The sequence below is a fragment of the Lygodium microphyllum genome, chromosome 26 (assembly GCF_053477565.2).
Source record: "Lygodium microphyllum isolate KBCC chromosome 26, Lygodium_microphyllum_v1.1.10, whole genome shotgun sequence".
NCBI classification, from domain to species: Eukaryota; Viridiplantae; Streptophyta; class Polypodiopsida; order Schizaeales; family Lygodiaceae; genus Lygodium; species Lygodium microphyllum.
The window spans coordinates 97,695,956-97,720,511 of record NC_141160.1 but is presented as its reverse complement, the minus strand read 5'-3'; the positions used below and the strand labels follow the sequence as shown (position 1 = coordinate 97,720,511).

Below are 24,556 nucleotides of genomic sequence, written 5' to 3'. Positions count from 1 at the left end.
GAACGTGTTAGCCTAGTTTATAAAACGCCAATCGTGAGCTTTGAAAATGACTCTTTTTTGGCCGCAAGGGCGCTTTTGCCCTGTTCAAGTGTTGCACAATAGGGACTTTGGGTGTCAACCTAGTTTAAAAAAGGCCGATTGCGAGCTTTGAAAACGACTCTTTTTTGGTCGCAAGGGCGTTTTTTGCCGTGTTCAAGTGAGGCACAATAGGGACTCTGAGTGTCAAACTACTTTAAAAAAGGCCAATCACGACATTTGAAAATGACTCTTTTTTTTGGGTTGAAGGGCGTTTTTGCCCTCTTGAAGTGTTGCACAATCTATAGGGACTCTTAGTGTCACGCGAGTCATGAAAGAGCTGAGAATATTCTGTAAATGTTTCCACGGGTGACAGAAGGCACCTTCTCGCTCGGTTCTATCTCCCAGTTGAAACAGTACATACGAACATTCTATGGTGATCTATGATTCATAAAAAGCTGGATCAGGATTCAGGAGTGGATCAGGAATCGTCCAGGACATTGAAGACCAAGGTTACAGATATCGAATCACCATCGTCACAAAGCGCGCGCGCGCGAGAGAGAGATCCATCGTGGTCTTTTACGAAGAAAAAAAGAGATCCATCGCGGTCGCAAAGAAAGAGCAGAACAAGGAGGCCATGGCCATGCCCCTGCCTTCTGCGGAACAGGTCCTGCAGATGCTGCCTCGGCAGCCCCTGGTCTTGCCCATCGGCGTCGTGCTTTTCCTGCTCTGGCTCGCCTCCGTCTTCCGTCTTACCTCTGTCTGGATTTTCATCTTAGCTTTCGCTTTCCTTTACCAGGTCACTACTATCCAGATCTTCTTTGTCAAATTTGCGTTTATTTCGTAGCTCGACATTGCTTTACTGAAGAAAAGATAAAATCATTCAGGATTAATGGTAACCTACAACAGTTGATATATTACCTTTTTATGATCAACGCGAAGTCTATAGCATCTGGTTTTGCCATTTTGGAGGATGGTAGGAATCGGGATCATTATCTAGCTTCACCTACTATAGGTCATTCACAAGGCATCAGATTCCAGAGTGTGGTGGCGGGTTCCTTGAGAATATTTGCTAGCATCACAACCTAACCTTGTACGCAGGAAATAATGGCAGTAAGTATTGCGAATTCAAAGAGAGGGTTAGAAAGAATGAGTAGGGTTTGAAAGGAATGAGAGTGATTGCCATGATCAATATGGTCAATCACAAGGCATTGGTGTGTGCTGGTGGGTTCTTTGAGCATAATTGCTAGCTTCACAACCTAACCTTGCACCCAGGAAGTAATGGCAATAAGAAGTGCAAATTCAAAGAGAGAGGGCTAGAAAAGAAAGAGAGTTAGCACCTTGATCAATGTGGTCAATCACAAGGCATCGGTGTGTGGTGGCAGGTTCCTTGAGCATAATTGGTAGGATCACAACCTAACCTTGTATGCAGGAAGTAATGGCAGTAAGAACTGCAAATTCAAAGAAAGAGGGTGATGCATTGGAGCCCCAAGAGGAACACCAAGGAAAAGGGAATTCTCTTGCAAGAAAATCTATCTTGTAACATCAACAAGCTTGTTTATCATGTTTCATATGATCACAATGAAGAAAAGAACACCAGGCACAACAAATCTTCATGCAGCATCATGTAGATCTCCCAGGATTTTAATAGAATCAACCATATTTTTCAATATCTTCATAAAATCCATCAATGGAACAAAGAAATCAAAGAAATACACCATCTTTGAATGGAAATACATCACATAGTATTCATCTTCAATATCTTCATAGTCTTCTCTCTCAATCTCTCATATACAATCACTCTGTTTGAGTAGAATTGGCTATCTCTGACTCTCTCTCTCTCACTCCATCAATAATACATCATATCCTCACTACAATCTCTCAAAATCACACTCAATAATCACTCTTAGGTCATGGATACCCCTCCCAAGAGGTATGTCTGATATGAAGAGTCACCAGAGCCACTACAGTGTCTCTTCACAGCTCACTACTGTCACTTCACTCTAGTCTTCACTTGAGTCTTCAACGGCTACTTCTTCCACTTCTTTCAGCTCTTTTGCACTTGTATTCACCTCTTTCCAAGGCTAGAAAACTTTCCCAAAGTCACACATACATTCCACAGAACACTTACAAAGGCATACAGAACAGTCTACAGAACAGTACCAGAACAGCTACAGTACAGAACAGAACAGAAGCAGAAGCTCTACAGAAGACCTACAGAAGGTTACAGAAGGTCATCAAAACCTCATAACTCACTCTCAAACCATTTCAAACTCTCACAAAACATTCAATAAGCTTTCACAATATCTCATTCTTTATCAATCAATACTCCTTCCCTCCTTACAGAAGACAATCAGAACAAAACAGACCAAAACAGAACAAAACAGAAGGTATACAGAACCATTCAGAACCTATCAGAATATCACAGAATCATCAACAAACATCATGAACTTCCAAAACACAATCATTATTATTTAAAACACTCCCAAACCACTTCTAAATCAATCAATCATCTCATAAAATCAACCATTCAGCTCTCAAAAACAACAAAAAATCAGCCAAAAAACAAGTCATTTCAACACTCAACATGCATACTCAAAGGCATGTGGGAAAAATAAGGCTAGAAGAAAGAGAAGCACCTTTGTTTTGGCTACTAGGGGCAATGATTTTGCTTAGTCTTTCTCTTATTGAGGTGAGATGGCTAGTAAGGTATACAAGGGCGTCTACACATACACCACCTTGTATGATATGAGGTTAATTGTGATTGCTTTTATAAGGACCCCAATAGATGGGTGCTTGGTCAACTACTCCAACTAGTATCAAGTACTGCTGAGAGCTCAGGTTTAAAAGATGCTGGAGGGATTTGTAGCTAGGAATGGGGTGGCAACAAAGGGACATGTAAAGGTGCCTCCTATGATTCGTGAGTGCATTGATTTTACTCTTGAACTATAGCTTATAGCATACTCATGCTAGATACAATGTAGAAAAGCAGCATGTTAGCTTTTCCTTAGGCTTCGTGTCGAACAAAGGCTTGAGCAACCATAGGTGCAATATTACGGTTGATTAAAGGTAAGTGATTATAGTCTCAAATCATGGTGATAGAGACTTTTGGAGGAGGCTAGATGACAACTTTAGGTTTTTGAAGATATCCCTCTTCCTATGGCTATTGAAGGGAGCAAGTATATCACATTATTGACAAACTGAAAACAATGCATTTTAAAGCATGATGATTTTAGTTTTTGAAAAGCTATGTCTTAAAACTAAGAATAGATCATGTTTACAATGGTTTTGTAGGTTTTTAGACCTTTTGAGCTCATTTTGGGGTCAAAAGCTCAATTTAAGCACTATAAGTAAAGTATATTTCCAAGGATCTAGGACTTAGTTCATAAACATGTACATATATGAGAGAGAGAGAGAGAGAGAGAGAGAGAGAGAGAGAGAGAGAGTCTTCTGCTCCTATTGGCTTCTTTAGCATATCTCCAACTAGTATTGGGAGCACAAGGGCAAAGACACCTTTATCTTTAGTATTGAGAATGCTTTGTTGCCAAAGTATATAGTGTTTTTGGATTTGTGCTATTGTCAATGAAGGGGTTTTATTGTATGAAGTGGACACGCTCATCATAATTTTTGACATCCAAAAAATAGTGTATTGACAAAGTATAATTTAGTGTTATTTCTATGTGCAGTAAAAGAGAGAGTTCCCTTGACATCATTTTTTGTGAAACTTTTGGAGGAGGTTGGATGACGACTTCATGCCTAGCATGCCTAGAAACATTTCTCTCTTTCTATGGCTATCAACACATAGGAGCTTAGCATTTGGCATGTGGATTGGGTCACTTGTCACTATCCTTGTCCCTTGTCACTTGTGACTATGAGTGTCCTAGAGCTCAAGAGGGGTGAAGGAGAGCCTTGAGGATGGTCTTTGACAATCCAATAGAGACTATGATTGTGACTTGGGGGGACGTAGTTTGGGTCATAGATAGAGGCCTAGCATGCAGATGTGCGAATTTTTAGTTGAGCTACTCCTTTCATGAGTAGCCAATATTTGAGTAGGATTCACACTCTAGACTACTTGCAGGCACAATGGACTTGGGAAAATGATCATAGATAGGAGCTGATAGCTAGTATTGTTGCTTGGTACATTTGGATTGTGAGGTGTGGCCATGCTATAGACCATTGAAATGTCTCCATTGCAAAGACTTGAGGATTTGGACAAAGATAATCCATAATCTCTGTGAGAGATAGGAGAAGTTGTAGGGTGGTTTTGAGAGGATGATGAGGAGGAGAGGTACCTTTTTGTGAACTTGGGATTCCATCATCTTCTTTCACCTAGCCCCTCAAATGGTTTGGCATTATATCCCTCTAGATTGGTTGTTCACACCCCATTGGATTGGTATTATAGCCCACCAGATTGGTTGTTCTTCACACAATCATTAGATTTATAACATACTCAGTTGCTCTTTACAAGGATATTTGTACTTTGTATTTTGCTTGGGGGGGATTTGGTTGGAGGTGTTATTAATAGAAAATTTTTCTTCTCCCTAAAAAAAATGAGAGAGTTTCTTTGACTTTACATGCTAGTAGGGTTTATGCTATATAAAGAGAGCAAACATGTCCTTTTTTTAACATCCAAAAAATAGCGCGTTTAAAATATATGTTGTGAAAAGTTGTCAATGACGGGAAGCCTAAAAAATAAGAACATGTAATGTTTATAGCGGTTTTATAAGTTGTTGGGCTTGTTGAGTTCATTTTGTGATAAAAAAGATCAAGTTATGCACTCTACATGAAGTTTTATGAAAATTTTCCAAGGATGTAGGGACTCGGTCAATAAACATGTATATATGAATGAGCCTAGGATCCTAGACAAGCTATTAGAAATACCTCCTACATGTTTGCTATATCATTGAGGGCTTGTTAAGCTACAAGGTAGGTATGTTATTTATTTTACAATTATTTATGCATTATCAATCTTGTCATTGATCCTCTTGCGTAGGCTATAAGGAGTAGCTACAAGATGTGTGTGCTATTCATTTGATAAAGATTCATTGATTATCAATCTTGTCATTGATCATTGTTATATTCGTGGACATTTGGAGGGGTGCTAGTTGTATTGGTCATTATGGTCATCAAAGTGACCTAGTGCAAATGCATTAGGGTAGGGCTAGGGCAGCCAAGTGCTATTTATAGGACTAAAGCATTGTGCGACCACCACTCTTGGACTCTTAGCGTGGAGGCTGACCATCCGCGTACTAGGGTGGTGCCAGTTGGTGGCATGGGACACTAGCTCTTGAGATGTGGTTGTGGCTTGGTATGTTGCGAGCTCCTAGGCTCGGGGGTGAGCCCATTTGGCTCTATGGCTGGGAGGTGAGCCTGATGTCCATTTCTTTTATGTTCTTTGCTATGGGTACGACTTGTGTTGTGTCTCGTGTGCAGGTTGGATCCAAGGGGGACATTTCAATCACCTTGTGTAAACTATAAGCAATTTCAATTGGAGAGGGAGAAGGAGAATGTGGATGATGAAGTGAATCTAATTGCCAATTGCTATAGCTAGCAGACACTAGTCTGATATGGACATGTTGTGGCTTGGACTTCTCTTATTGTGGTTTTGCTTTTTGTACAAAGTAATGTGTTGTGTTGCCATTAATAAATTGTGTATTGGCCTTTTTGGTATAGATATTTGAAGCGTTTTTATATTTCTTGCATGTTTGTGTAGTATGCTTCCTTACCATGTTAAGGCACTGCAACGAGTATGTTTGAGCAGAATTGAAGAATGTATATTTGTGTCATTGAATATGATATAGACATTTGAATGATAGACCCATAACATTTCTCGTTTTCTTTTCATTGCTCGCTGTTTTGACTACCTTGGGTAGGAGGATGGCCGGGTGTCAGCTTTGGTGGAGATGCATGTGATGAAAGACATGGTGGCAACTCCTAAGAGACTCCTCATCTGATAGAGATGATAGCAATGAGAGGATGACAGCGAAGGCTGATGGCAATTAGTGAGAATCAAGGATTTGGAACTACGGGGATGAAAAAGTGGTCCAGCCCATGCCCCCTTTATAGAACTCCTTCAGCCAGTTGTCCTACCAAAAACTCTGGAGTTTGTAAATTGAATAAGCTTTTTCTAGAGAATGTTTTGGGGTTATGATAATAGGAGTTGTGAGGAGTTGAAAAAGTGTATATACTATATATGCATCATTGTGTATGATATAGACATGTGAGTAATAGACCCATAACATTTCTCGCCCACTTTTCACTGCTCAGTGTTTGACTACTTCATGTAAGTAGGATGGTAGGTGGAAGTTCTTGGTGGAAACACAGTTGATGGAAGGCATGGTGGCAGCTCGTAACACATTCCTCCGCTGATGGATATGATGGCAATGAGGATGATGATGACAAGGGCTGATGGCTACCACTAAGAATCAGGGATTTGCGATGACAAGATGAAAAAGTGGTCTAGTGCACGATCTCCTTTTATAGAACTTTTTAGCCAATGGTCCTGCCAAAAACTCTGGAGTTTTGTAATTTGAATAAATTTTATCTAGAGGATGTTTTGGGGCTATACAATAGCAGAGACAAATTTGCTTTTAAGTTGGGATTAACTTTTAGGCTAATGTTGAGGTAGCTTAACAAAAATATGGCCATATCCTTGGAGTGATAGCCCCTTGGGCTGCCTTCTGTTAGATTTGTGGACATCTTGGATGGGCACTTGTGGTATTGGCCACTAACCACTAAGCATTAGGTCACTACGTGTGAAGTGCCCTAAGGCTAGGGTGGTTAAGGGGTCAATAAAAAGGACTCATGGGCTCATTTATGCCACATCTTGTGTGATCACTGCACTTGGACTCGAGGCCTATGGCAGCTTGATCTGCACACTGGAATGGTGAGTGCTGATGCTATGGGATATTGGCATTGGTGCTTGGCAGGGTATGCTGCTGGCCCCATGCTCAAGGGTGAGCTGTTTGGCTCGATGGTTGGAAGGTGAGCTTGACCTGCGTTCCTATGGTTCATTGCATGCTTTGTATGGCTTGTGGCATATGTGCAGGTTGGATATCTATGCGGGTGTTACAGGGTCCTTGCCTTTTCACTGTTGGGTGTCCCCTATCGAATGCATTGGCTTTAATTGTTTGTGGTTAAGTCATTAATTCAAAGTGATGCAACTTTTACAGACCAAGTAATGTCTGCAAATTGCCATGAACAATTTCTGATAGCTTGAGTTCCAGAGCTGGAACTAAAACCATAGGGATTGATGCCACTGGAGCAAGCCATAATGTAGCAGATGTTTCTCTGGTCTTATCCAGGCTTCAACTTGAGCACAAGGAAGTGGCTCAACCCCCTCTTAAGGATAATCGAGTGTGATGTTGGAACTCACCAGAATTTTTCAAGTGGGGGTATAGACTGTGATTCAGTATCCTAAACAATAGTGTCAAATCCTGGCTGAGTGCAAAATGGTGTCGAGAATGTCTGTAAAATGTATGACCAGCAACAAGTTTTGCATGGGTATTTCTGCACTTTGCTTTGTGGTTTTTGACTGTTCCTGGTATAAGTTAGAAGGTTTTTACTATGGTTCGGTTGTGCTTAGTAGATAAGGAGTCAATTTTTGTTTTGCAGGCTGATATGAATTATATTACAAGGATACGAAGACAAGTTCGGAGTGAAGAGAGGAGGTCTGCATCTCAAAGACTGGTAAAAAATGAAGGAAATGAAGCCTCTTAGCATACCAATTTCTACGCTTTACAAGTGCTTATGCTCTTGTTATGTTTGCAGCCTCTTTCAGACCTTGAGTCAGCACAATGGCTTAATCAAGTTATTCAAAAAATATGGCCGCATTTTCTTGAGGAGTTTGTGTCACAGCAGCTTTTGAAAGCACTGATTCCTTGGTTTCTGGATAAGTACAAACCATGGACAATTGTAAGACACAAGTTCACTTTTATGTGCTCACAGAAAATATGTAGCCTTGGTCTCACAAATTGAATTGCTTGTTTTCTTTAGGGATGTTAAACAAATCTCTTGTTCTTTGAGCCATGCTTTTTGTTTGGTTAAATTATAGACAAGATTGTTTCAATTACATGAAAGGTGTAAAGTTGAGAGCTGTATTTTGATTGGATTGCAAAGTCTTAGAAAGTTGAAAGGCAAGGGAAAGTTACAACTGTGCAGCCAAATTTGTTAAAGAGAGGGTTACAAATCTGAATAGGTTAGTAACATGGACTTAAGAGTGCATATGGCAATGGGATCAAGAGCAGGTAACTGCAAACTGCACATAACCTTTTCCTTATGAAAAACTGAACATTATGATGTGGCATTCTTTCTTTCAATGTTACAAAATGTTGGGCTAGTCATGCTGTTGTATGTAATATCTGTCGGCATCTTACTTCTATGCATATGTTTATACAAATTCCTGATTTTTCAATACTTACTGCATAAAATCTGCCACATGGTAGTCATAGTACAGGGGAGTTCTGGAAATGGCAAAAAATGGAGTTTGTAGTTCTGGCTAGTTTTGGAAACGAGATGCGTGTGCATTAGAGAAGGAAGGAGTTAGATCTGAGCTATCTTGTCTGATGTGTGGATTAAGTGAAAAGAATATGGAACTAGGGCCTATATTTTGTGTAATGACAATATTCTTGAGAGGGTAGGACTTCTCGTCTTTCAAATGCAAAAGATCCAACGCCCAGTGTCACGACATCTGCCTCCTCCAAATGTGCACATCAGATGTTGTGGTTGCCGAAAGAGATGGTCGAAGCTCCTCATCAGCAGGCCGGAAGGTTCCTTCAATATGAAGCAGCAGTCGTATTCGTTTGCAGAGCTCGCCAATGCCTATCTTGGTGAATAAGCTATGATTTTGCAGCAAGTAGAAAACCCCATGGTGAACCGATCATCGTCATGAAAGAATTCCAATCTTCATATGAGCTCGAAGGTGCCAACTTCAAACAAAATGGTATCGATCAACTCTTGATGAGAATACAGGGATGAAAAGCAGCCGACCACTCCAACAGTGCTGATACCCAAATCTATTGATGTGAATCTAGTAATTCAGGAATCAAGAGGTTGTTGCTTCTTTTATACTAGAAAATATTGTATACAAAAGTAAGGTATAGTTGTATAGACTACCAAGTGCATCAAGGTGGTGTTGGCACTTCTCTTTTGCTAAAGCTTTTGAGTGGTCAATGACATTTTAGATTATGATTTCTACCTTATTTTTTATTGTAGATGTCTTAATGGAAGGTTGAGTATCATGGGGATGTGAAATTTTAAGATGCTCTAATCTTGCCAATAACCTTTGATTAAGATATTAATCAAATGTGCAAGGTTGTTTAGCACATGTGATGTACATGGCAGTTATTTCATGGTAATAGGCCAAGGACCCTGAGAATGTAGTAGATATCAAAGGTAAAAGTTGTAATAAGTTATGCCCGATAGGTACTAGGTGGTACCGATTGTCAGAGGTCTGGGCCTAGACCAATTTATTGGCCACTAATGTTAGTGGTGACATTAGAGACTAGGCATTAATTAATTAATTAATGCCGGTCTAAGAGCTAATAACTACTTAGGGATACTTGGAAGACTGATTTAATTATAGGCTAGTGAAATTAATTTTTTGAGTGCTAAAATAATTATTAAATTAATTTTCAAAATTAATATTTTAAAAATTAATATTTTGAAAATTAATTTAATAAGTTGGATAATGTTGAAAAATGGAATTAGAAGATTGCGACTTGGGAAAATTTGCCCATGCAAGTGGGAAAAACGTTTTTAGGGGTTGGTGGTAGTCTATTCTAGCCATTGTGAGAGAGAAGAAGATTGTTAGAGAGCAAGGGGAGGCTGCTGATGTGATTTATAGTTACCATGGATCAATCCTATAGCAAGTGACAACAATTTGGAGACCTCTAGGAGTAGGTGACTGCAACCCGAGGTCCTTTGGATGACATCATATAGGAGGGGGCAACAGTCTTTTTGGTGGTCCTAAGCTATAGTGACAGCTTCCATGGCTATTTAAGCAAGACAGTAGCAAGCTTTCAGTGTTTCTTGCGATGAGACTCTGAAATTTCTCTCTTATCTCCCATCCATCTCTCAAGTTATCTCAATATTTTTCAACAGTTTGAGCCATCAAAGAAAGAGATTTCAATCAATCTCTGCTATAAATCTTAATTTACAATAGAAATCAGGGTTTTGATGGTTGCCTCGGGATGCGTGCTCAAAATTGAGGGCCTAGGATTTGAATTCTAGAGCTGAAGTTGAGGAATTTCAAGGACATTCAAGAGGTCGGTCGGCTAGTATTAGATTCGGGGTTGAATATGTCTTTCAAGGAGTAGGGTGAAGGCCAATTCCCAAGTAAACCAAGGGGCAAATTGATTTGGAGGCTGCTTGGTTAGTTTTGATAGCAAGAAGCACTTGGATTAGTGAAGGACGTTAGAGGAGCTCAATTGTACTCCATCCATTTTGGGTCTACAAGGTGTCCAATGTCCAAGATTAAAGTGGTAATATTTGCATTTTCAGTTTATGTGAATTTTATGCTTGTTGTAATTAGTATTAAATCAAGACCCTATCCGAGAAGGAACGCTGGTTTTATGGTTCCATCGTTGGCATACTATCAATTCCCTTGACTTGGTGGGCTTGAGGCACCTGATTGAAGGTTAGAAGCTTTGCTCTAGTACTGAAGTTGTATTCAATTGAGCTTTACAATGAGAATGCCTTTAGATAGTGAGATGGGATCAAGCAAGGATGATGCCTCTCATTCTGAAAATTCACAAAGTATTAGGAAAAATGCAATGCATGATCTTGGGCAAGGCACGCAACATGGTATCAAGTTGAGAATGAGGGAATTGGACAAGAGGTGGGTCCTTCTAGGTCTCTTGAAGTTGATGATTAGCAGGAGGAAGAGGAATTCAATGACCTGTTTAAAGATCAGCTAAGGCCAGCAACTGAAATGTTTATGTATTTGGCAAACGATCCTTAGTTTATGTGCTTTTTAAACCCTTAAAGAAGGGTAGTAAAGGCCAGAAGAGGAAATTATCATTGAGATCTTCGGAACAACAAGATGCATTGAAGAAAGAGCCAATACAATAGCATGATGTTTCACATTGCAATGGTCCAAAGTATGCAGACAAGAATGATTCTTAATGCATTTGGTGCTCCTAGCATGTCAGGTACACATGAGGTATTAGAGTGTAGCGATGCGGAAGTGTAGGACATAGACTGAGAGAGAGTGAATACAGAGAGAGGAGAGAGAAAAGGAGACAATGTAAACGCAGAAAATCTGCAGTGTAGTATGCTGTATAAGAGTGTAGAAATACACACGGGGGCAAAGGAAATATCTGCGTGTGTCTTCGACTTGATGACCTCGATCTCCGCCAGCCAGAGCACAGTCTGTCTCAGCCAACAGATCTCAAGACCCGAATCTGAAATGAATGAATGACTGATTGTGCCACCAACTGGCTATTTATAGCCAGAAAATAGAAAATACCAACACCAGGTCTTTAATGCAGCCGACTGCAGTAAAAAACAATAAAAAAACAGTCCGATTGCAGACAATCCGACTGTAGCTGCTGACGTGGCGTCCGTATTGTGCTGATGTGGCATCTTGTTGTTGGCGTGGCATCTTGCGGTTGACGTGTCCTCTGCCATATGCTGTATACTATTGTACTGTGCAGAAACCCTAACATAGCCTATCCAGGGGATGACGCTATCTCTAACACCCCCTCTCAGATCCTGGACGAGGCATCAGACTAAGGAATCTGGAATGCTGACGAAGTAAAGCCCGGGGAAGTGCCTTCGCGAACAAATATGCAAGATTATCCTCCGTCTTGTAGTACTCCACATCAAGGGTCCCATCCAGAAGCTTCTCCCGAATGAAGTGATATTGGATTTCAATGTGCTTCGTCCGGGCATGGAATACAGGATTGCGCATCAAGGTAATGCAACTCTCATTGTCGCACCGTAGAAGAGTAGGACGAGTCTGGGGGCAACCAAGCTCCTCCAACAATCTCCGAAGCCACACAACCTCACATATGGTGGAAGACAGAACCCGATACTCCGCCTCAGTAGAAGAAAGGGCTACCATGGGCTGCTTCTTGCTACTCCAAGAGATAACACCTGTACCCAAGGTAAAACAGTAGTCTGTAGTAGACCGTCGGTGGTCCATATCGCCATTCCAATTCGAGTCACTCCAATGTGCAAGAACCAGATCAGAAGCATCTGTACTTGCGGGATAAGAAATCCCTAAGTTAGAAGTTTCCCTCAAATACCGAAGAATCCTTAGGGCAGCCTGCCAATGCACCTATTTGGGTTTAGTCACGAACCTTGCCAAAAGACCCACAGCAAAACAAAGATCAACATGAGTGTTGAGAAGCCAAATCAAAGATCCAATCAATTGACAGTAGCGTGAAGCATCCATCATGGGAAAATTTGAGTGTGAAGTGGCCTTCCAATTCGGATCCATAGGAGTAGTAATGGGCCGACAAGTCTCCATCTCAAAAGTCACCAAGAGCTCCTGAATGTTCCCCTGCTGAGAGATGAAAATCCTCCTCTGAGATTGATAGATCTTGTGACCCAAGAAGAAACAAAGAAGCCCCAAATCCGTCATCTCGAATGTCAGATGTAAAGCTGTCTTGGTCTTTCGGACCTTCTGTGCATGATCCCCTGTCAGAATCAAATCATCAACGTACAACACAAACAACCAACCTCGGAAATGTGCACATAAGGCTGCGGATCAGCCTTGGAGCTCCGATATCTCAACTTTGACTGAAGAAATGAGTCAATCTTCTCGTTCCATGCATGCGGAGCCTGCTTGAGGCCATACAAAGTCTTCCTCAACCTGTAAACTTTCCCATCCGAGTATCCAAAGCCAGGAGGTTGCTCAACATAGATCTCCTCCTGCAAGTCATCATTCAGAAAGGCCGACTTCACATCCAGTTGATAGACAGGCCATCTCCTATGGCCAACCAAGGCAAGAACAGCTCGAATAGTCGCCATACGAGCAGTGGGGGCAAAAGTATCATGGAAATCAATGCCTGGGCGTTGAGCAAAACCTTTAGCAACAAAGCGAGCCTTGTGCTTGTCCAAAGAACCATCGCTAAGGTACTTGGTCTTGAAGACCCACTTGACACCAATCACCTTCTTGTGAGAGGGACGAGGCACAAGAGACCAAGTGCCATTCCTCTAAATAGCCTCCAACTCGGCTTTCATGGCCTTCCGCCAATGCTCAGACTGCAAAGCCTCCTTCACTGAAGTGGGCTCACGATCCTGCATAACATGGGTTAGCAAACAATAGTTGGAGCAAACAAGCTTCAAAGAATGTGCCTGGTTCCTTCGTGACCTCCGCGGTCCATCTTGCAATTCCCACTCCTCAAGGATCCTCTCGATCCCTGAATCTCGGAGTGTGTCATGGGCCCAACGAGGAGGAGGACAAACCTCTCCTCCCCATTGATCTCCATCTGCTGAAGACTCAGGAACATCCACTGGCGGAATCTCCTCGGGGGTGGCTAGTGGAAGTGAAGACTCGGAATCAGAAGGAGAATCTCCATTAAAAGACTCTCGCTCCAAAGGAACTGTCTCGGGAGCCTAACTTTTCCCTGGATCTCCAAGAACGGGGCGCTCCTCACCCCCCTCTGTGGCCGGAACTTCCACAAACCGCACATTGCAGCTCATGTAGACGTCCCGCTCGATGGGATCAAATAGATGATAACCTTGGGATTGGGAGCTATAGCCAACAAAAACCTGTCGTTAGGAAGTTGCTCGAACTTGTCACGCTGTGTCTTTGGGATGTGCACATAAGCGTCACACCCAAAGATCCTAAAATAAGTGACATCAGGCTTAGTCCCAAAGTAAGTCTCAAAAGGTGTCATCCTGTCAACGGCCGAAGTCGGAGATCGATTGAGGATGTGAACTGCGGTAGCCACTGCCTCGGCCCACAAAAACTGAGATGTCTGTCGGTGCTTCATCATGGTGTATGCCATCTCGATCACATTTCGGTTCTTCCGCTCCCAAATGCCATTCTCTTGGGGAGTGTTGGTGTTAGCAAACTCCTGGTGAATGCCCCTCTGTGCACAAAAATGAGCAAACTTATTAGACATAAATTCATCTCTCTTGTCTGAACACAAGGTCTTTAGTTGCCGGCCAGAATGGTTCACCTCAAAGAGAAACCAATCCTTAAAGTGAAAGAAAGCTTCCGACTTCAAAGTCAAGAAATAGGCCCAAGTCATCCTGTGTAGTCATCTACGATCAACATGAAGTACAAGCTCCCCTTCAGGGACTTGGTCCTCATCGGGCCACAAAGATCCGTAGATACAAGCTCCATGGGTGAAGTAGACCGCCTAGAAGCTTTGTTGGGAATTGCATCCCGATGCAGTTTCCCACGAATGCAAGAGACATATGGTTGATGGCTCACCACTATGTCCGGCAATCCTCGGACAAACGACCCTCGCGATGCCTTTCGAAGGTACTCGTAGTTCAGGTGGCCAAACTGAGCATGCCATAGCTTGGACTGTGTCCGAGAAGTAAGAAGAAGAGAAGTAAGAGCTGAAGAAGACTTCAATTTGTAGACGCCATTCTCCTTATACCCTGTAGAGAGAACCTTCCTCGATCCACGATCAAGGACTCGAACAGTATCACTATCAAACTCCACCAAGAGACCAAGAGCACAAATCTTATGGACCGAAAGTAAATGATACCCCAAACCTGGCACATGCAACACCTCAGAAGTGTGGGTACCACCGCGTCCATTTGGAATAAGCTGCATCTCACCCCGCGCAGCAATAGACACAAAAGAGCTGTCTCCAATGAGAATCTGCCCACGTGAAGGTCGCAAATGGGCAACACCAACGGGAGAAGGAGTCATGTGCCGGGAGGCACCACTATCCACGATCCACTCGCAAGCCTGGGGAGCTGTCATCGCAGCATCAGAAGTCTTCGGTGTAGAGTCCCGAATGATTGCTAAGTGTAGAAAAGCAGCTGATGAGGGTGCAGCTATTGCTCCAGAATCCTTCGTGTCCTTCTTGTCTTTGTCGGGGCAATCCCTCTTCCAATGACCGGTCTTTCCACAAATATGGCAAGTCGATTTTTTCTCCTTGTCCTTCTTGGATTGTTGTCCTCCTTCTTCTTCTTTTGGTCCTTCCCCCTCTTATGAGAGGCTTGACCAACCAAAGCCTCCGATTCGGAAGCATTCTATCCCTTCAACTGTTCCTCCTGGTCCAAGACCATAGGAACCAACTCTTCCCACCGAAGAGTCGACTCCTGCCTTGATGCAATAAGAGCGGAATAAAAGGTACCGAATCATGGTGGCAACAGGGACAGTAAAGTGATCGCCATGTCTTCGGAGGAAATAGGCTTCCCCGCATTTTGAACCTACATCTGAAGCTGCCGAAGCTTGTTGATGTGTTCCCGAAGCGAAGAAGACTTATTTACGGACAAGGTCCATATCTGCACCTCCAAAGAAACCCTCTTTATCAGGGTCATCCAGTTGTACATCTGATCAAGCTCCAGCCATATCTCTCGAGCTACCGTCAAGTGCTCGATGTGAGCTATCATGGTTGTAGTGCAAGACAGAAACAGAAAAGATCGAATCCTGGCATTTAGTTTGTCCCAATGAGACTGGGGCTTGGTCAACTCCGCATGAGCATTGGAAGAGAGTTTGGACTCATTCCTCACCGAGGACCTGTTAATATGCTCCATCACTAGTTCTGCCAAATCATAAGACTCCAAAATTGCCAACATCATCACCCGCTAGATGTGGTAATTGTCACCATCAAGCTTTTGATATGATGGAAGAGCCAGTAGGACAGGCACCTTCCTGTCCATGATCGCTTGGAACTCCAAATCAGTCTTTGTAGACATGTTAACCTACAATACCTACATAAGCACAACCCCCTCTGACTGTGAAAACAAGCCTTCTAGGGCTGGTTCCTCCGCTGCCCAAACCTTCTTCACTCGCTGGAGGCAATGAAAAGGTAAAATCTGCAATGGAAGGTCTCAAACGCAGCCTTTCTCCCCTTTGAACGGCAATAACCTGCAGCAATTTCACTGATTGGACTCCTTTCCCGCACGCCCATGCTCGCTTCAGCCTTGATCCGATGCGTAGCCCTCCCACTCGCCCTCGAATCCTAGAAATGCAGCCTTGTGTCATGCTGAAATTTCCTCTTCAGATAGGTTCAGCCCTCAGTTAGTCCATCTTCACCGCTTTGATACCATGTCAGAGTGCAACGATGCAGAAGCGTAGGACATAGACTGAGAGAGAGTGAACATAGAGAGAAGAGAGAGAAAATGAGAGTGTAAATGCAGAAAATCTGTAGTGTAGTATGCTGTATAAGAGTGTAGAAATATACACGGGGGCAGAGGAAATATCTGCGTGTGTCTCCAACTTGATGACCTCGATCTTCGTCAGCCAAAGCACAATCTGTCTCAGCCAACAGATCTCAAGACCAGAATCTGAAATGTATGAATGACTGAGTGTGCTACCAATTGGCTATTTATAGCCAAAAATTAGGAAATACCAGCACCAGGTCGGCCGACTGCAGTAAAAAAACAATAAAAAAACAGTACGACTGCAGACAGTCCAATTGTAGCTGCTGACGTGGCATCCTGCGGCTGACGTGTCCCCTTTGCCGTATGCTGTATACTATTGTACTGTGCAGAAACCCTAACACAGCCTGTCTAGGGGATGACTCTACCTCTAACATGAGGGGCCAGTCGATTGGATGCAATGTTGCATATTAGTTAAGTTGGAATTGCAACAATGTGAAAGTATAAAGCATTGCAATGCTTAAGGGGAAGAAAGGCCTACAACCTAGTGGAGGTTTCGAGGCAAGTAAAGCTGGAGGTAAAGTTTCCATATGCTTCTTGGTGAAGCTTCGGCATTGTTTTATCGATAGATGCAAAGTGGATGGAAGAGGATGACTTGGCAGACCAATCTCAATTGTTGCAACTTTACCTAGATAAGTCTTTTAGTCATAGCCAACTTCAGCTCGGGCTTAGTCAGGTTCAACAGAGCAGGGGTTAGGAGTATTACTTGATGCTCAAGGGGGAGGTAGAACTTCCATTGCTCCAATTGTGTGGACAGCTCTCGTATGTACTGGATCTTGGATGCATTCAGCATGCATCCAAGGTACTATGCAGATAGTATGTCTGCCATGGGGTCCTACTCAGTGTACTAGTCACTATGAGGTGTATGCAGATGAGTATGGTTGTTACCGTGGCTCTAAGACTATACTTTTGCATCAGTTTGTGATAAGTTCATGATTAGTTTGGCGCGAGTTTTTGCCTCAGTTTTGAGACCAAAATTCTGATCAGTTTCAACTCAGTTTTCGATCAGTTTGAGAACCGTTTATGTTCACTTTTGGGATTAGTTTTGCATCAGTTTTTGCATCGATTGCAGATCAGTTTTTGCAATCAGTTTGTGATCAGTTTGAGGTCACATTTGCAGTAGTTTGTGATCGGTTCTCATATCGGCAAGTGATCAGTTTATGAACAGATTATGTTAAGTTTTCAATGGTTTATAGCTGGTTCCATTGACAGTAGCATGTTAGTAAATGCCATTGACAGTTTCAGCCCATCGTTTATGTTGAGAATAAACTTAAAACAGTTGAGAAACATGAGTTATGGATGTATCCAATGGGTTTCTAGAAATGGTTCTGGATTGTATTTCAGATTTATATTATGTTTATTTTTATGAATCAACTGGAAAATACTGTGCACAAAAGTAAGGTATAGTTGTATGGACTGACAAAAATAATGAAGAGAACTGTTTAAGATAATAGGATGCATTTCTAAGTGTAGGTGTATGTTTTGGATGATTTACTTGTGAAAACAAGTCCTTATCACTACAATTGAATGGGTTTTATGTTCCTTCTAGAGGCAAGCAACCTTGCGGCATTTGTATCTAGGCAGAAGCCCACCTATGTTCACTGGAGTTCGGACATTAGAGCGTTCCAATGATGATGATCACCTGGTGATAACCTGTAGTTTTATACTTATGCAGGGATTGCTTAAGAGTCATTTTCTTTTTTTTGTAATGATATCTTCTATTGTCAAGATTCGCAGGTGATGGATATGTGCTTGGATTTTTTAGCAGCAGAAGATATGGATGCAATTCTTGCTGTGCAAATGAGGCGCCGTCTAGGATTTGGCTTATGGACTAACATTCATATCTCAAGGCTACAAATTGAAGGAAAGGTACTGTGTTGTTTTTGGGTGGTGCCATGTAAGAAGTTTTGTTATTGGTAAAGGGAACTAACTTTGGTTTCTGGATGTCAGGTTCGAATTGGAGTAAGATTCTCAAATGAATGGCCTTTCTTGAGTCGTGTACGGATTTGCTTTGAAAATCCCCCTTATGTTCAGATGACTGCTAGGCCACTGTCTACTCATGGCATGAATGTCAGTGAGCTTCCTTTGGTGGCAGGATGGATGGTAGTTTGGGCTTTCCAGTTTAGTTTATTGATCAAAGTTGAAGCTTTGATGTTAATTTGTGGATTCTACTGTATCTGCATACTGTAATCTCTAGCAAACTGTTTTCAGGAGAAAATGGTAGCAGATGTTTTTGAGCAGTCTCTTGTGGAGGTATGCTTCCTGGGCACAGTTGTGCAACCTAACAAGTGAATGGAACTCTATACTTTGTTTCTGGGTATTTTCTATGTATGATTTGGGATATTAATAAATAAATATATCCACAATTGAGGAGTCCAAATATTAGAGATGATCTGCACCAGGGCACATTTTGTTATTGAGTTTATTAATTAATAATGGACAGAGTTATATCCCATCTCCTATACATTTTGTAAGCTTCCAATTTTATTGGCCTTATTTTTGCATTATAAGTGTGAAACCCCATTTCTCTGGTGACTGGTGTCTGGTTTCTGTATCTGGGCTTCTGACCTCCCTAAAAGTTCTTTTGATGATTAGTTGGTCCCATTTTGTTGTTCAAGAGAGGTTCTTAGGCAAGTCCAGCTAGTCATTCCCCAACTTTTTAGCCTAACTGTCAAGTCAGGCCCATAGGCTAATTGTCATGAGTGTCTTTTTTAGGCATTTTCCTTACTTCTTCCACTGCACTACTCATTTCAGTTCGCTTTTTATGTTTAGCTTTGTACCAAAAGTATCTCAATATGAAGCATTGGTATGTAGGTTACCAGGTCTCTCCTCTGGCATGTACATGATAGGCTCGTATTTCAGTTTGGCTCCGTGTTCTCTCTTTCCTGATCAGCATGGAGTTGGAGACTGTTTGCTTCCTCTCAAGGCCGAGTTTTGGGCATCTTCTTGATGCTGCCACCAAAGGCCTATTCTCCTCATAGGTTTCCAGCTCAGATGCTTCTCCTACTGTTCAGGGCACTAGAGCCAACTTCGGCCCCTTCGGCATTGACTGACTTGTTTGAGAGGGAGTTGCTTACCCTTCTTGGCACATACAGATTACGATTTCTGTCCATTGTTTGTGACATCAACATCCTTTCTGTAGGTGCCTGTGCATTATGCTGCCTCCAAAGGCGCTTGAGCAAGGCAAACAATTTCCTTGTGAGGGCATTGCTTAAGTGGCACCTGGTTGCATTAGCATTCATTCTTGTATTGCAATTCTTTTTAAAACCAAAATAAAGAGTGGATAATTATATTACTTAGAAGAAGACAACAAAAAAGTGTGCTAAACAGTAGCTGTAGCTGAATGCAAAATCAATAAAAAATATACAAGGCATCCTCGGGTGGTTTGAGGGATATGGCAGAAAAAGCGCACAGTGAGGGGGTTACAACTGTGTGTGTGCAAATGGAAGCAATGAATGCATGCATGCGTGCACACTTTCTCCACACACACACACACACACACACACACTGGGGGGGAGGGGGGCGGGGGGGGGAGGGAGAGGGGGAGGAATCAAATGGATGTAGCTCAGCTAGTTAAGTTGAATGTGTGGTGATCAGAAGTGGATTCAACTTCTGCATTCTGCATAGTCATTTAGTGTAGGTGTAAAGAAAGGTAGATTTGAACCTAGGTCAATGGGTTAATAAAATAAGTGGCTGACCACTAGGATAGCTACTTGATTACCAAAAAAAAAAGGGAGGGAAGAAGTTATTAAAAGGCAGAAAGGCCTATGAGACGAAGTAATGAGTACATTTCACCATGTCATCTCGACTCGAGAACAACAATCAAAATGAAAACAACTAAATATGCTTGTGGTTACAAGCATAAGGGTTATAAGTGTAGACCACTATCATGTAAAAATGATCTCTTGAAATTAGTAGAAATGCTACTCTCTCCTCAAAGCAAAAAAAATCTCTCACGGTGTTATCCAAGATGATGAGTCTGCTGAAAGGTGATACTCGTTTTCTGTGGTGAGTGATAGCTCAGATTTGCCGAAGGTAAGGAGGTCAAAAGTGGTGCCCAGGTTGACGTAGGCACTGTGCTCTACAAAGTGCAATTGCTTGTTTTGTTGTGACCCCTTGGACTTATGGATAACGTACAAGTGTTGCTGACGTAGTAGTATGTGGCAAGCTTGCCTTGGAGAAAGCTAAAGAAAATCTTTAAGAATGTGCCTTCTCATTGGCTTTGCCTTTGCCTTGCTACTCTCCATAGGTCCTCTTTATGTGTTTGGAGCTTCAATAAAAGCAGCCCTAGGCATGCTCCACCTTGCAGAGAGGCCCAAACTTGTTGTGGAAAAAGCAATGGAATCTCTTTCTGAGCTCATAATATATTGTACATCGATTGACGAATGCGTGCATCCTCAGATGTGGGTGTATATCAGGTACTATCTCAATCCTTAGCTGGTGCAACAATGCCCACATCTACCCAATTGCACTATGTACCCCACGGGAGAGGTGTACATATATGACGGACTCTCAATGAATCCCTTTGGTGACATGTTGCTGCCCCATGGGAGAGGTGTCTGTAAATAGGGGATCTGTCCAGCCACTCAACATCCTTGACGATTGCTGCTCATCCTTCTTGATTTCTCAGCCTCTCGACTTCTTGCCACAGCCTAGCGCCCCTCTTCCTTGAGTGTGGCAACCATTATTCAGCTGCTGGTGATCATCTCCACAGCCGGTGCCATCGTCAATAGCTTGGCAAGCATCATCCTTCAATTGGTGATGATAGAGCAGTAGAATTATCGACCATGGCCATACTTCCTCCTTTTATAGAAGAAAATAGGGGAGTTGTCCTACCACAAAATAGGTTGGCCAATAATCAAATAAACAATAAAGGGTCTGTCCATAGGGCATAAGCACTTGTGAGCCTGTGATATGACTACTTCTAACACCCTCTTAGAGCACAGGTGAACAAGCAAAGAACAATAACACCCGGGTGCACCATGGATAATCCATAAGCGTGTAGTCCATTGGATGCGCCTTAGTAAAGCACCCTAAAGAAGAAGTCTAAATGCCATAATCCCTCTTTGAAAGCAAAGTAGTGAAGCTAGCCAACTTGTACCTTTTGTAGCCACATAAGCTCGAGGATAGCTCGTGGTGACTCCAATATTCCTCCACTAGAGCATATGCATGCCCTTTGGGTCCCCTCGTGCTAGACCTCATGAACAGATCTTGCACGTCCCAACATGAACTTGGTGTTGGACACACCAATCCAAGGTTCTGATTAGCATAAACATGAACTTGACGACACACATCAAATTTACCAGCAAAAAAAGAGCATGGACATGCCCTCTCTCCACCCTTGCACTTGCCTCTTCTGGTTAGGAGCATATGAGGGCGTTCAATATTACCAGAGCTGAGAAGAACTGTTCACTAGAGCCATTACCATAGCACTCAACCAAAGCTCCATGTCAGAAGAATAAATCTCTCAATCACAAGGGTAACAACATGATCATGATGAAGGGAAATGAGAATGGAAAAGTACTTACACATTACCTTTGTTGGGAGAGAGTAGCAAAGGAGTGTGATAGGAATGCAAAGAACTCAAAACACAAACTAGCATGCATGGGAACGAGCTAAGGCTTACAAACTGTAGTCAATGTATTGAGCAATGACTCAATCAAGTGCACACTAAGATGCAATCAAGCGTACGTAAAATAAGGATTCAAATCCTAAATAGGATTAACATTGCATGTTAGCATTGGACAATCAGTAAGTTAGAAACATGCTGGATTCGGCTAGAAGGCCCACAATATGCGTCAACACATGGCGTAGGGTAAAACGTTGCAATCATCAACTGCATTTGAAAGGTGAAAGCAACATGAGGTCAAGTGCACAGATAATGTGGGCAACTTTGCATGTCAAGGCTTGTCATAACCGATCCAATGGATGCATCTTGTCATGGTGACAAGCAAGCGTACATTTGTAACCAAGCAATATGAAGCTATCATTTGCTAGACGTAGTCAAACTCACTTAGCTAGCATGAGCACAAAAACAACATAGTCAACAGAGCAATGAAGGCACGATGCTACTTGTAGTCAAATGCAAAGAGCACACAATGTAGACATGATACTGATTTGCTAGTGGTCCAAGCTTGCATGGTGGCCATCCGCACCCCTCATAGCTCGGTAGCAAGAGGTTAAGTGGATAGCAGCGGACAAGTCAGAGAGACATGTGGCTATCTTGCTGATGCAAACACTGCAGTTAGGCTGCCCAGATCCACAAGTTGACATTAGCAAAAGAGGATGGAGTACTCATGCAAGCCCATGGGAGATAGGCCATTGCTATATGCATCATGTTCATCAAGACGTGGGTGTTAGTAGTCATGATTGTCATGCCTTGTCATCTCCTTCCTATGAGCCTCAATGTGAGTCAGTAGACGAGGACATTAGGAGCTCTTACATGTTTGTCATGCGTTTTGATGGAGGAGACAGCTCTATTTGAGCATGCCTTTTTGTGCATTTCCTTCAGTTGTCGGTTTTCTATGTGCATTTCTAGGTCAGTTTTTACTTTCCCAGTCTACCTCTACCTGTCAAGCATTGTCCCTTCTACTAGTTGGGATTTTTCTGTGGCCACTTGATTTTTTTGGCATTTTCTAGAGTGCGAGTCGGCCAGCATTTATGACACTTACAGGTGCAGCTTGGCCAATTTTGGGCTTTTATGGCTATTTATAGTCAGCCCTTCCCCACTTGGCAATCATTCATCTTCTCCAGTCTTCTATCCTCCTTGGTAGGTGCACACTTTGACATTATGTCTCTTCCGTGCTTTGTGCTGCCATTGTCATTAGCTTGATCCGGTGCCCTCATTGACATCGTGGGCTGCGTGCAAGGACTGATCAGTCTTCTTTTGCTTTTGCTTTCCCATTTGTATCAGCGTTATTTCTTGTTCAGTGCAGATTTCATTATTCTTTTCTTGCAGTCTCTCTCTCTTTCTTTGTCTCTGTGTTTCCATTCCTTTTCGTTGCGCACTCTCACATGGTATCATTGTCTGAGAGAGACACAGAGGTTGTGATCTATTGCAAAGAAGGACACCCAGCCCCAATAAGTAGGTAGCAGACCTTGGGTTTGTGGCAAATGCAATCATTTGTGGAGCTCTTATCAGGAGGCGACATCATCTAGAGCACAATTGTTAGCTTTATCTATTAGGCAACAACATCTTTAGTCCAGTTGTTAGCTTTCTGCATCTAGTCGACTACTTCTGTGTGGAGGTGACCTTCTCTACGTACCAGATGTTAGATCCTGCTTAGGGTTTTGTTGAATAGGCAACCTTCTGGCTACAGCTAACAATGCTCTTTGGTCAGGCGACATCTTCCAACATCAGGCGACAGCCTCTCCATTAGTGTTTTGTGTTTTCGTATCCTTCTATATACAGTCGATAGGCTTAACCTTCTATATCGGGACATTTGTACCGTGTAGCTGATTCTCCTGTTTTGGGGCTGTCTATAGCCAAACACAGGTTTTTTTTTGTACGTGATTGCACAAGAGGAATATATCTTTTTTGTTTTGAGGCTCTAACGACTTAGATGGGGATTGCCATTCTCGACACTCCTCTGAGCGGAGGTGTGATTATTATTGCGAGTATTGTTGGAGGGAGGAATCTCCTATTTGTAATCGTTTCCCTTCTATTCATTTATCACAAAAGGCTCCATCTAAGTGAAGATGAATCCTTTTGTACCCTCTATTTAGGTACCCGTACTTCCTTTGCTACCTAAAGAGGACCGGTTGGACGGCTCCAACTATTCTCTGTGGTCCTGTAAGGTGGAGTGTGTTTTGGACTCCTTCCATATTTGGGAGCTTGTTTTTGATCCTATCCCCTGTCCTAAAGAGGATCCCATAGATGGGATATCTATGGATCACCTAGCCTTATGGAATTAGCTCAATTCTAGAGCCAGATCCTTCCTCTTTATGATTTTGCAAGATTCTGTCCTTGTTCATGTTCAGAGGTTGAAGACCGCAGCAGAAGTGTGGCGCAAGCTTGTGTCTCTCTATTAGCAGAATACATTTACCCACGAGATTTCCCTTGAGAAGAAGTTGCCGATGCTCAGAATTGATGACTCCTCTTCCATGAAGGAGCACATCACTAAGTTGGAGGACATGAGGGGTGAGCTTGCCTCTCTTGGTCGGATGATATCTTCTGAAGATATGGTTATGATCCTTTTTGACTCAGCTTCCATCTCCTGGGTTCGATGTCTTCTACACTAGC

The 24,556-nt window shown here is 42.5% G+C and overlaps 1 protein-coding gene across 2 annotated transcripts in view; it reads left to right on the top strand.

Annotated features, from left to right (window-relative positions):
• The first annotated feature begins 328 nt into the window (after window positions 1-328).
• The window catches only part of LOC148013585 (C2 domain-containing protein At1g53590-like), a 52,384-nt gene continuing 28,156 nt past the window's right edge, over window positions 329-24,556 (top strand). Inside the window, exons 1-7 of one of the 2 annotated variants that reach the window (XM_087668617.1) lie at window positions 329-814; window positions 7,630-7,704; window positions 7,786-7,929; window positions 17,864-17,959; window positions 18,052-18,183; window positions 18,265-18,417; window positions 18,526-18,567. In XM_087668617.1, the coding sequence (XP_087524743.1) occupies window positions 653-814; window positions 7,630-7,704; window positions 7,786-7,929; window positions 17,864-17,959; window positions 18,052-18,183; window positions 18,265-18,417; window positions 18,526-18,567 (804 nt within the window). In that variant the 5' untranslated portion in view covers window positions 329-652. The remainder of the gene's footprint in view (window positions 815-7,629; window positions 7,705-7,785; window positions 7,930-17,863; window positions 17,960-18,051; window positions 18,184-18,264; window positions 18,418-18,525; window positions 18,568-24,556) is intronic. The other variant, XM_087668616.1, reaches the window with a different exon arrangement.